The sequence below is a fragment of the Taurulus bubalis genome (genome assembly GCF_910589615.1).
Source record: "Taurulus bubalis genome assembly, chromosome: 6".
Lineage (NCBI taxonomy): Eukaryota > Metazoa > Chordata > Actinopteri > Perciformes > Cottidae > Taurulus > Taurulus bubalis.
The window spans coordinates 4,646,827-4,659,449 of NC_136594.1; the positions used below are offsets into that span (position 1 = coordinate 4,646,827).

The window sequence follows — 12,623 nt, forward strand, 5'->3', positions numbered from 1 at the left end:
GGATGTGGACGTGATTCAATGGATAGCTAGCTGGGTAGCTAGCTGGATAGCTACTTTATTCCCAAGGGGAAATTTGTAGTCAGAGTAGCAGCTTACAGACATAAAAACAAAATATTAAAAACGATAGAGACGAAAGATATATACAAAATAATGTAATACTGTGTTCATCACTTTATAACGTTGCTGTTAAAAGATCCTGCTAAATGGTAAGGTTTAAGTAAATAATACAAATAACTGGGATGAAAGATATGTAAAGCGCAGAGTGTATTAATTTAGGAAATTAAATTAAGTTGAAACAGTAGAGAAGTGCAAAAATGTGTAGTGAGTATGTATGTGTTGTGTATATGAAGTGCGTGAAGTGAAGTGTAATAAACATACACTTGTACAGTGATTAATTAATCCACAGAGGATCAGGCAAGAGGTGACTTATTGTAAAGTTGCTTACTCATACTAGTACTAGTACTAATACTGTCTTTATTGGGGCTGTCTTTAGGGTTCAGTGTTATGAAATTAAATATTACATTTATAATTAAATTAAATAGAGAAAAGCTGGAAACAGAAAAATAGTTTTTAAACAAACGAGTAATTATTGTTGATGATTAATTTTCTACTAGTTTATTAATTGTTTCATCACAAAATAAGAAGTTAGAAACACAAACATTGTCTTGGATATCATAATAACGAAGTAACTATGGATGAGTGACATTAATACGATATTAGAAAGTAGATCATCAGATAATCTTTAACCTAAAAATATGGTTGTACTATGTAGAATATAGACTTGTGGTTTTACTGTTTATACTGTAGACAGTAGTTTGTTAAAGCACCTTAAGATTTCCAACAGAGTGCAGAAGGTGAGAACGTGTTTTGAGAATTATCTTAAGCCTCGGTGCGCTTTTTTGGTCTCGTTTGTCCTACTTCGCTTGCCGTACCAAGAAGAAAAAAAGGGGTCAGCGAGCGTTGCATGCTGGGAAAACACGTGTAGCAGGAGACCAGAGAGGTATCTGTACATTTTTACGTTAGTTTTTGTTTTAATAACGCTATTTAAGCTCATTTATCATCATATTTCTGCAGCTATGTGTTCATTATTGTGTTTATATCTGCGGCCGCTTGCTGTTTACTGAAACTGAACCACAGTTATTAAAATGTATTTAAAATAAACTGGGTTGTAAACGGTCAACGGTGGAAGATAGCTAACGCTGTATTCAGAGCCTCAACTTAAGTAGTTACAAGTATTATTAATACACTGTTAAATAATAAGTACACGTCTTTAACTACGTATGTATCACCAAATGCTACTTAAAGGAGTCAGAGTGCAGGAAAATGTTCCTGTCATTGCTTTTATTTATGTATTATCAGCTAAATATACTTAAAGCATGACAAGTCAAAGTACTCATTGTGCAGTAAAATGTTCCCTTTTTACTGGTGCACTAGTATGTATTATGTTTCTGGATTAATATTACTGCTGTATTAATGTGTATGTTGCATTTTTACTGCTGTGGATGTTTTTAACTCCTTTTATATCCTCCTGGCTAGTTTAATCTACTTCAATGCATCATATTTTATAATATATTTTTCATCACATATCTTATCAACACACAAAGGAAACACTTCATCCTTTAGTTCATCACAAACATTCAACATCAACACATCTAGAGAACAGGAAGGAGATGAACAACTGTCATCTGAAATAGATTTTTCAGCTTGTAGATTAATCAGTTAATTGTGTCAGAACTAGTTACTTATTGATATCTCATGATATCTTGTCAGGTCTTCCAGTTGATGTCCACAACCTTTAACTGAATTATAATGGAAAGTCAAACATCAAGTGCCACTAGCACTCACGCCAAAACAATACTTATTACTCCAGATAATTGAACATGTTTGTCTTCAGTTTGTGCATATAAATCAAAATACAAACACACTTTCTTGGACTATCAAGATGCACTCGATAAGAGAAGGAGGTGCCTGTCGTCCATGTATTCTAACAACGCGTCCTGTTTTCATTTGTCAGGTGACACTTGGGAGTTTGCCACCATGTCGTCCAAAAAGCCGCAGGGCGGCGATGAGCGCTTCCTCCGGGTGCAGAAGGATCCCCGGTTCTGGGAGATGCCGGAGAGGGAACACAAGATCAAGATCGACAAGCGCTTCCAGTCCATGTTCCACGACAAGCGCTTCACGGAGAAGTACACGGTGGACAAGAGAGGCCGGCCCATCAACCAGACCTCCACGGAGGACCTGAAGCGCTTCTACAAGCTGTCCGACTCCGAGGGGGAGGAGGACGGGGACGTGAAGGGAAAGAAGTCGGCAGAGGGCAAGAAGAAGAAGAAGGGAAAGGGGAAGCTGGTGACGGCTGACGGAGAGGCGAAGAGAGGACAAGCAGTGCAGAGAGGAGACGCTGGAGGACAGCGACCCGAACGAGGCGTCAGAGTGGTGGAAGAGAGTGAGTAGCTGCTTCTGGTGCAGGCGGAGGAAACGAGCACAGACTCAACATCATAGGTGTTGCTTCTTATGTCAAATCAAATCTGATTCTCAAAAAGTTGATTTAGAAAAACGTTGCGTCTTTAAACGTCTTCATTAGTCAACAACATTTACAGTGGAGCAGTCGTTGGCATTTCAATTCTTACACACACTACTTACTTACATTACTAAAATATTTTACATAAAATAGCACAGACAAAAATAGAGGATTAAAAATGTGAATAAAACGTAATAGAATATTGTGGTCGAATCCAAATGTCTAAACTCTAATGTCGGACTTACTTTCATTTCTATTGGTCAGTTCATCCTTTAACAGATGATTCATTGTAGCTCTTTCACTCATGCAGCAATTGTTTTCATACAAAAGTGGCTACATTGTTGTCATCTATGTTAAAGTCAGCTGGCGGTGCTCTTCCTCTCTTCCTCTCTTCCTCTTGTGTCTCTGCAGCTTTTGATGCATTACTGTTACAAATTAAAGCTGCACAAAAAAAACATTTTTTCATTGATAGCTTCCGCGTTAAACACAACGCAAACAGCTGTGATATTTCACTTTTGGATATCGTAACGTCGTATTAAATGACCTCCTTTTTTTTGTTATTTGAATTTTCATTGGTGCCTTTTGTGTTAATGTTCAATAATGTATTTGTTAGAAATACATGTCCTTTTTATTTTTTAATTCAGAAAAAAAAGTGTTGTATTTTAGCAGAAAAGCAGAATTAAATTCACTTAAATATCTAATTATTTATCGCAAATAATATCGTTACTGTGATATTAAAACTACGTTATCGCATGTCAAGTTATTACATAGAAATGTAAATTGTTCAAATTAAACAACTCCAAATGATCACAAATGTAATTTTGCGACAGATTACCTTAATTTTTCTGTATAATAATGTTTAATTTTTGCATTCAGTGATGTTTTAGTGGTTTTAGTATCAGTTCATCCTCAGATGTCAGCAGATTGTTTCTGTCACTGCAGACGCCTGTAACACATTTTATTATTTAACGCAGAAGATGAAGATGATGAGGAGGAAGAGGAGGAGAAGGAGGAGGTCAAGCAGCGAACTGCAGAGGAGGATGATGTTGACCTGGGAGAGAGTGTCAGGGACGACAGTGAAGATGATGATGATGATGATGAAGACGACGATGATGATGATGATGATGCAGAAGATGAGAGCGGCTCAGAGGAGGAAGAGGAGTCCGGTCTGGATTCGGACAGCGACAGCGAGCCGGATCTGGCCCGAGGTAAAGGAAACGTAGAGACCAGCTCTGATGAAGACGACGAAGACTCTGACGTGGACGCCATCCTCAGGCAAGAGGAAGCGGAGATCGAGCACGACTGGGGCGAGCTCGCCAAAGACGCCAAGCGGAGCGACGAGGTGAGGCGGCGCCCGGCGACGGAGGGAGTTCTGCTCACCTGACCGGGAAACCCCGTTTAACGCTCTTTGACTGTTTGTGTGTGTCAGGTTTCTGCCCGACTGGCCGTCTGCAACATGGACTGGGACCGGATAAAAGCCAAAGACCTGCTGGCTCTGATCAACTCCTTCGTACCCAAAGAGGGAGCCGTGCTGTCGGTGAAGGTAAAGCCAGTCGAAGAGGAGCAGGTCAAAACGTTTTCTGGTCCACGCTCTTTGATTGAAGGAGCTCATCTGTATAGTCAAGTTCATTTATATAACCCAATATTACACAAGGGCAGTAAGAGCGAGATGTAAACAGCAGTGCATTCTGGGTATTGTCTTAGGTCTTCCCGTCGGAGTTTGGGAAGGAGCGGCTGAAGGCGGAGCAGACGAAGGGACCGCTGGAGCTGAAGGCTCTGCCCGACGACTCGGAGGACGACAACGAGGAGGAGAGGTAACGCAAAAAACACAGCTCTTTAGAGGTTAAAACGCCGCTGTTTGCTCAGTTTATTTCTCTGATAATTTAAGAAACCGACGCTCGATGACGTCTTCTTCCTTCATCCGGTTAAAATACGTAGTTTAAAATGACCCTGATTGAAAAGCTTCATTGTAAAGATGTGGCTTAAAACTGGATAGAAAGTCAGTTTCTGACGGCTTCTGCCAGAAAACCACAACGACGACGCTTTTGAACCGTCACTTCGATTCAAAATGATTTCCCTGTGTTTTGAAAACATTTGGGACAATGCAAAACTCAACAAAAAAAAAACAGTTCTAGTTGTTTTTTGGACATTTTAATGCAGAAACGTTACATGTTATCCCCTTTAAGCTTCTAAATGTTTAATTGTTGTGTTTTATGATGAAGGCCACGAGCTGAAATCTGTTGGTCTGACAATGACGTTTTTTTGTGTTGCTGGAAATTCCATCTTTGCTTCTACAAGTTAAAGTGTGTGTGTGTGTGTCCGTCCTCCCAGAGGCTACAGGGAGAAGATGCGTGACTACCAGTTCAAGCGGCTGAAGTATTACTACGCCGTGGTGGAGTGCGACTCGGCCGACACGGCGGCCAAAGTCTACCAGGAGTGCGACGGCTACGAGTACGAGAGCAGCTGCTCCGTCCTGGACCTCCGGTGAGGAGAGGGAGCTCGAGTCCCGCTTACTGAGACTACTCTGGAAAGGAAAGTATTTCAATCTTTTTTTTTTTTTCAACAGGTTCATTCCTGACGAGGTCCAGTTCGACGACGAGGAGCCCAGAGACGTGGCGACGGACGTGAACCTCTCGGCCTACGAGCCCAAACTGTTCACCTCCTCCGCCAACGCAACGTCCAAGGTGAGGAGACGCCGCTTTCCTGGAGCATCCAAAAAGCTCTTTTCATGTTCTTCTACTGGAGTATTTCCATTTTATGCTACTTTATACTTTTACTCCACAGACAAATATTGTACTTTTTACTCCGTAACTTCCGTTACTTTGCGGATTCATATCAATAAAACTAAAATAAATCAAGAATTATCAGTGAAACCTTACCATTTAGCAGCAGTATATAAAGTAAATTAAAGTAATCGCCACCTTTTACCAGCTGCAACGTTATTAAAGTGATGAACACAGTAATGCATCAGTAATTTAATGCATATAATATTACTCTACGCTGGTTACTACAAGTAGAGCTGATTTTAAGGCTTTTATCATTCCTTCAGTTAAAAAGGCTTCGGAGCGTTTTCCTGCTCTGATCTCTGGAACGGCCTTTACATCTTTTACATGTTAAAGAAGTGGTTTAGAAGATTAAAAAAACATCTTTACTCACTTTAATGCGTCCGACCCTCGAACTCAGTGGAGTCCATCGCCCTTTTAACTCTGTCTCATTGTGTTTATTTGACTTTAATGTGTGCTTTGTTCTATTTATTCTATTATTATTTTAAATGCATCGGTGCTGCGTGGCGGTTCTGCACTTTAAATGAAATGTATTGATTTGAACAAGTCTCTAAAACGTAATGACGAATGATGGGCTGAACTTAAAAGACCATATTTTATTAATTTATCCTTTTTATGAAGACAAACGTGACTTTGAGACTGAGGCGTGTGAGTCTGTGTTAACCGATCAGGTGCAGCTGACGTGGGACGAGACGGACAACGACCGCGTCACCGCCCTGAGCCGGAAGTTCAACAAGGACGAGCTGCTGGCCATGGACTTCAACGCCTACCTGGCCTCCTCCAGCGAGGAAGAGGAGGGTGACGGGACAGGGTTTGTGTTTGGAGAGCAGGAGAGCGAAGACGACGACGAAGACGACGACGAAGACGACGCAGCAGAGGGTGAGGCCGACGGCACGAGACTCATTACCATGGAGAAAAACAACAATATGTGTCGTGGCAGTGCTATTCTCAGCTGAGGCGAAGCAGCGCTGACGTCTTCCTCGTTGGTTTTGTAGCTGAACGGGCGGAGGAACCCGTCGTGGAGGAGAAACCGCAGAAGAAGAAGAATAAGGAGGAGAAGAAGAAGAGAAGCGAGGAGCAGATCTCCAAGTACAGAGAGCTGCTGAAGGGCATCCGGGTCAAAGAGAAGAAGCTGCACGAGGACAAAGACATGGAGATGGAGATCACCTGGGTGCCAGGTACGAGGAGAGCTTTCCCCCTTGCATGTGCCTCAGTGACCCGGTGGATCAAAGGCTCTCTGTGGCTGTAGGCGTTAAAGTGGCAGCAGCTTTTGAGCCGGAGTTGGTTTCTCCATCGTGCTCGTTATCCGTCTGCAGGGCTGAAGGAGACGACGGAGCAGCTGGTGAAGAAGAAGCTGGAGGGAACGGACAAGGCGACGCCCTGGGAGGAGTTCCTGCAGAAGAAGAAGGACAAGAAGAAGCAGAAGAAGTCTCAGAGAAAGGAGGTACGTGGAACGGATGCGTGAAACTGCTCTTGCGCGTTCTGAACATTTTGCAAAGAACATAAAATCTCTCACAATAGATTCAAACTGGTCTGAAGATGGAAAAAGCTGTTAAATACCGTGTTGTATGCTCTGTTGCATCAGGGAGAGGATGAGGAGGAGCTCAGTGACGAAGACCTTCCTCCAGACGTCGACCTCAGTGACCCCTTCTTCGCCGAGGAGCTCGCCGCTACAGGTGATCCATGCAGTCAGTGTTTGTGTTGTTTCTTTATCACCTCTAAGTATAAAAGTGGAGGAAAGAACAACATTATTCTCAGGAAGATAGAAATATTACACTTTTTTCCTTTTGTGTTTTTTATTTCCATCTGTCTTTTGTATTGTATCCTTTAAGGTCTGTCTCGTAAAGTTGTAAAGTTGTAAAATCAAAAGAAATATATAGAGAAAAAAGAAATATGTTACACAAAAACAAGGACCAACACAAAAAAATAAACATTTAACTATAATGTACATACAAGTAGGTGAAAACTGTGTTTCAATAAAGTAGAATAATAAGATTCAAGATGTTTTTTACTGTCATGCACAGATAACAGTTATTCTATACAATGAAATGCTTATTTTGCGGGGTCCTCCTAACACATAATTAGAATAAACTTAAGGTAAAACATAATAAAAATAAGGCATAAAATATATAACAGTATTGCACAAAAAATATAAATAATAATAATATATATTTATAAATATTAACTATAATAATAATAATAAATATGATAGTATTAGTATTGTTCAGTGTATAAAGTGCACTGTAAAATATAATATAATAAAGCAACAATAAACAGATTCTGCATACAAACATAATTCAATAGTGCAAAGAGAGCTGAATGGTTAATGTTATAGATTACTTTATATAGCTGGATATGTATATTTATGTCTCTATACTATATGACGTTTGATAAGATGGCGCAATAGCTTCACAGTGAATCCTTGTTTTTAACGTGCATTCTACTCTTCTGAATATCGCAGCAGATAAAATGACATTAAAGCTCTTCAGCTCCGGTTTAATGTTGTTTTATTCCCAGTGTTGTCGTTTGCTTCTCAAATCAAAAGATTTAAACATTATGGTAAATTCTCCAGCCGTGCATTATATTTTCTGTCTGTGTGGTTTCCTGCATCTGAGACTTTATATCCAGAGCACGTGGAACTGAAGATATAAAAACTTAAACCTTTGGTAAAAAATAAACCGAACTAGACTAGAAAGAAATTGAAAAGTCCAAACTAAAATAAAAACTTGTAAACTGTTAGAATCTTGGTGCTCGATACCAGTAATGGGGATTGATCTCAGAACTTGGCCAAAACCAGCACATGCGTAGATTTAAACATTAAAATAAATAATTATAATCTTTTTAGAGTATTACTCTAGCAGGTTGGCACAGTAAGCGGACCTTTTGAGTTTAGAGTATTTAGTCTCTCTGATGTGTTTGCAGACACGAAGAAGAAACCGAAGTGGAAGAAGAAGAAGAAGAAGCACGAGGAAGAGGAGCGGACGGCCGAGGAGGAAGAGGAGCTGGAGAAGCAAAAGGCCGAGATGGCTCTGCTGATGGAGGACGAGGGCGACGAGGCCGACCACAAACACTTCAACTACGACCAGATCGTGGAGCAGCAGAACCTCAGCAAGCAGAAGAGGAAGAAGCTGCTGAAGAAGGGCGACGCGCCGGCCGGCGGAGACGACTTCCAGGTGGGTGTCACGCCGAGGCTCTGGGTTCTGGACCGGTTCTGCTTAGCAACATTCACTTTGACTCTCTTGGGTTTGCAGCAGGCATTTCTGCACAGGTCCAGATAATCAGGCCACACTCACTTTAGTAGTTCTTCACCATTTATCCAATTAAATATTCTGAATTAAAGTGTTCAGACGTAGAACACTAACACTTGAACACTGGTGCAATATCTAATATGTTTAAGTACTTTTTTTATATACTTTTATTTTGTATTCCGTCTGTATATTTAATATTCTTCTTTACTGCTTTTTTATTTTGTTTTTATTACTGTTTATATTACTTGATTTTGATCTTTATTTACTTGTGAGCACTGCTGCTGTAATCCTGTAAATTCCCCACTGCGGGACTATTAAAGGATTATCTTATTTTATCTTATTCTGCATAGAATCCACATTTATTGGCATTTAGCCTTTCAAAGAATATTTTCACTGCAGTCGAAAACCGGGTTTCTTTGTCATGCACCTGTAATAACAGCACCGTAAATTACATTTATACAACAGATTTGATTTATTTTCTACATTTGAGGATGATAACATCATAGAATATGACAAGACATTAAAAGCTGCAAATTTAAAAAAAGAAAAATTGGTCCCGCTCTAGTTTTAAGCAGATATACGTATAATTCCTCCTGTGGGCACCCGTAGGTGGCGGCTGCTGTATACACAGGGTTCATACACATTTTGACCAGTAGATTTCCACGAGCAAACATTTAGTGAAATCTGGGTGTAAACAGTAAAAAGTGAGTAAATGTAGTATTTAACTAACAATGAGAATACAAAGCATACAGTAAACCTTAAATAACACAAATGAATGAGACAATAGTTTGATTTAAAAGAATAAACATTTTAAAATTCCATGACTTTTCCAGGTTTTCCATGACCGTACGAACTCTGCATAAAATGTAATGAAAGCCAACACATAAAACACACTGAGTCTCATGCTGGGAGGCGGTGGCTAACCGGATGAAACGTGCAGAAGTACGGTGATTTAAATGTTTCCTGATCCGTGAACCCGTCCCTCTGTGCAGGTGGACGTTAAAGACCCGCGTTTCCAGGCCATGTTCACCTCCCACCTGTTCAACCTGGACCCGTCCAACCCCAACTACAAGAAGACCAAAGCCACGCAGAGCTTCCTGGCGGAGAAGCAGCGGCGGCGGCGAGGGAAGAAGGAGGAGGAGGAGGAAGAGGAGCGGCGGCGGCGGACCGAGGGCGGCGGACAGGAACAGGAAGTGGCCGCGAGGAAACGGGAAAATGACTCTAGCGCTCCGACGGACGAGGGCACCTCCAAGAAATCGATGGACCCCGGTTTGTCTCTGCTCATCAAGTCCATCAAGAGCAAAACGCAGCAGTTTCAGGCTCGGAAGAAACAGAAGTTGGTGTAGGTTTGGAGAAGAGGCTCCGGTTCCTCCTGGTGGAACGCCGAGATCAGGAATCAAGCTTCTCTTTAGTTCTTTTGGAAAAACTGAATCCTGCTGCTTCAGATCATGTTGAAATGTTTTATTTTCACACACAGAACATTCTTCACAGTTTTACAAAGCCGAACGCTTATTTAAAAGTGACCGGCTGATGGTTTGAGCCTCAAGCGAGAACGAGTCGCACAAAGGGCCTTTTTGACATTCTTCATACTTTTTTAACTCGCTCTTAAAGTAAGAATATGATCCAGGTGTGGTCACTAATTTAAGCCGATAAAGTTCATGTCTGCTGGTTATAATGTGTCAAATATTGAATATGAGAATCGGATCAAATGTTGAAGGACTCATCAGGGCTTTGGTTCCTTCCATGACGGCAGAACAATTTATATTTTCCAACCGTTTCGAGAAAATATTCTGAATAATGATTTGTTCCACGAATACGACGGCTGACTTGTTATTACTCGGACATTTGTGAATAAAACGTCCCACGGTTGGAGCTTTGTTGAGCCTCCTGAACGGGCCGGTTTCATCCGGCTGAAACGGGTTGAACTGGAATTGAGGACATGAAAGGTTCTCATGAGGCTCGTTATCAATCAGATTCATTCAAACATAATTACAGTTTTTTAGATTGGTTTATGATTTGACTAAACAATGTATTCATAACATTAAAAAAAAATCACAGAAAATAAAACTATCTTTACATTAATTCCTGATTTTTGCAGCTAAATATTAAACCGTTTATTCAAGCCATGCAAATTATTTTCCATATGCCGGCACGTCTGCTTAAAAGAAGGAGGTTTTTTTACCTCGTTTACAGGAAACAAAGGAAACACCTGTCGTCTGCAGCTTTTCTATCGGCTCCTCTGCAATATTTACTTGTTTTAATGAATCATTAATTTAATCAAAGGCACTTAATCAGCTGATTGAAGCAAGTATTAACATCTAAAGATCAGCAGCATTAGTTAAATCTCTCTGAAGCTGCTCTCACACGGCTGAGATTATTAATCTGAAAAGTCAGTTTTTTTTGGATTTTGGCAAAGTTTCACATCGACTCCGGTCCAGTAGTAAGTTCTGTACTTTTCTTGTGAGACGACGACTAGTCAGCGATGCTTTCAATGCTTTTTTAACGCTACTAGAGCTCCTCCAGTGTTTTTAATTTAGGAACAGTCAGCCGCACACATGAACATTGAAACGGGGTTTTCTTACTGGGCGTTAGGAGATTCCTCACTGATGTGGTTTCAATGTCATTGATGGGGACAAAAGTTAATATGAAGCTTCAGGATCTTAAGTTAGATGTCCATTCAGTACAGTGTTCCACAGGGGGAATGCACTTTATTCTAAAAAGACGGCTTTTGTCAGGAAATGATCTTTGTGAGCGGGAGGAACAATTTCAATGTTTATATGTGCACTCGACTTGAAAGATAGTCGTTAAAGTTTATTTAATCGGAAGTGTGCTTCTGATCTGGCACCTGGTTGATGCCCAGAAACGTCTCAAACCAAATCCTCCTCATTCTGCCTTTCAGTAGCTGTGGTGGCCTGAAAAAACATGTAAAGTGTCCGATACTGTTGTGATTAGTCTTTAACGTCTGGATCTTTTGTGTCCGATCACTGGCGATGTAACTCCTCCCACCTGAGCCGGATGGAAAACACAACGCCGGTTACCCGTCGCGGCTCCTACGGTCCGGGGTACTCGAACACGGCAGCGGCCCCCATCCCGGTGCCGATGCACATGGACACCACGCCGTACGCCCTGCAGACGGGGGGGGGAACGCACGAGAGGAGCGCTGTGACGACTCGTCTGGGTTAAGACGCGGCGGTCGTGTTTTGGGAGGTCGAGACGAACCTCGTGCCGCGGCGCCGGAGCTCGTTGAGCAGCGTCACCACCTGGCGGGCGCCGGTGCAGCCCAGAGGGTGACCCAGAGCGATGGCCCCGCCGTTGGGGTTCACCTTCTCCAGCGGGATCCCCAGCTTCTCCACGCAGTACACGGCCTGAGCCGCAGCAAAAACACAGCCAGTTACTGTTTTTAGAGTCTGGAGCTTTGTTCATACAACGTATGCGTTGTTACAAATAAAATGAACCGTGAGGAATCAGACTAGACTCCACGATGACGAGGAGTGATGGTAAATATCTTTAAACTCATGTTCATGGACTACTTTATTACCTTTTATACGAGTCCTGTAAAGAAAAACAACTTTATTATAAAGAAATGAAAGGTTCAAAATGTGATTTGGCTGCAAAATATTTACTCAAAGGAAGATTTTTAACACTCTGAAGCATCAAAGAGCAAATTATCCTTTTCATAATCCCCAGACATATAAACAGTGTTTTTTTTTTTATCAGTTAACGAACTATTTGTTAACATATGTTTGCACACGCTGAGTTTTTTTCAGCTTCACTACAGCGAGTATAAACTCCATGAAGAATGCAGTACACTTTGTGTGAACTGACCCTTTAAAAGAAGCATGTGTCGTGAGATATTAATTAAATTAAATCTCCTAAAACAATAACCAAGCGTCCACATTGAGCTCTGAACTCACCTGACTGGCGAAGGCCTCGTTGATCTCAAACACGTCGACGTCAGCCACAGTTAGACCTGTGGAGACGTTTATTATTCAGTTAGAATGGATTAGATAAGCCGGTACTTTCAGGATTATTAAATACTAATATCTATATTTACAAAAGAAATTCTAATTTCAC

The 12,623-nt window shown here is 41.2% G+C and overlaps 2 protein-coding genes across 3 annotated transcripts in view; one reads left to right on the top strand and one right to left on the bottom strand.

Annotated features, from left to right (window-relative positions):
* The first annotated feature begins 976 nt into the window (after positions 1-976).
* esf1 (ESF1, nucleolar pre-rRNA processing protein, homolog) lies at positions 977-10,418 on the top strand. Of its 2 annotated transcripts, XM_079220100.1 has the most exons (13): positions 977-1,000; positions 2,015-2,443; positions 3,493-3,860; positions 3,948-4,061; positions 4,223-4,332; positions 4,850-5,002; positions 5,085-5,202; positions 5,973-6,180; positions 6,297-6,479; positions 6,618-6,745; positions 6,887-6,977; positions 8,224-8,474; positions 9,542-10,418. In XM_079220100.1, exons 2-13 carry the CDS (start codon positions 2,038-2,040, stop codon positions 9,893-9,895), a joined length of 2,484 nt encoding a protein of 827 aa, XP_079076226.1. In that variant the 5' UTR covers positions 977-1,000; positions 2,015-2,037; the 3' UTR covers positions 9,896-10,418. The 2 variants fall into 2 exon arrangements, with proteins under 2 accessions (XP_079076226.1, XP_079076225.1); XM_079220099.1 differs by lacking the exon at positions 977-1,000 and having other exon boundaries at positions 1,931-2,443.
* A 137-nt stretch (positions 10,419-10,555) lies between these two features.
* acaa1 (acetyl-CoA acyltransferase 1) overlaps positions 10,556-12,623 on the bottom strand; it is a gene marked incomplete at its 5' end in the record, with an annotated part of 6,916 nt that continues 4,848 nt past the window's right edge. Inside the window, 3 exons of the mRNA XM_079220125.1 lie at positions 10,556-11,675; positions 11,769-11,914; positions 12,464-12,519. Coding sequence (XP_079076251.1) covers positions 11,600-11,675; positions 11,769-11,914; positions 12,464-12,519 — 278 coding nt within the window. The 3' untranslated portion in view covers positions 10,556-11,599. The remainder of the gene's footprint in view (positions 11,676-11,768; positions 11,915-12,463; positions 12,520-12,623) is intronic.

Excerpts from the sequence above, each read along its gene's own strand:
- esf1 (XM_079220099.1), top strand. The coding sequence starts at position 1,978 with ATGTATTCTAACAACGCGTCCTGTTTTCATTTGTCAGGTGACACTTGG. Across the intron at positions 2,444-3,492 it reads CGTCAGAGTGGTGGAAGAGA|AAGATGAAGATGATGAGGAG; the intron begins GTGAGTAGCTGC and ends TATTTAACGCAG. Across the intron at positions 6,978-8,223 it reads CGAGGAGCTCGCCGCTACAG|ACACGAAGAAGAAACCGAAG; the intron begins GTGATCCATGCA and ends ATGTGTTTGCAG.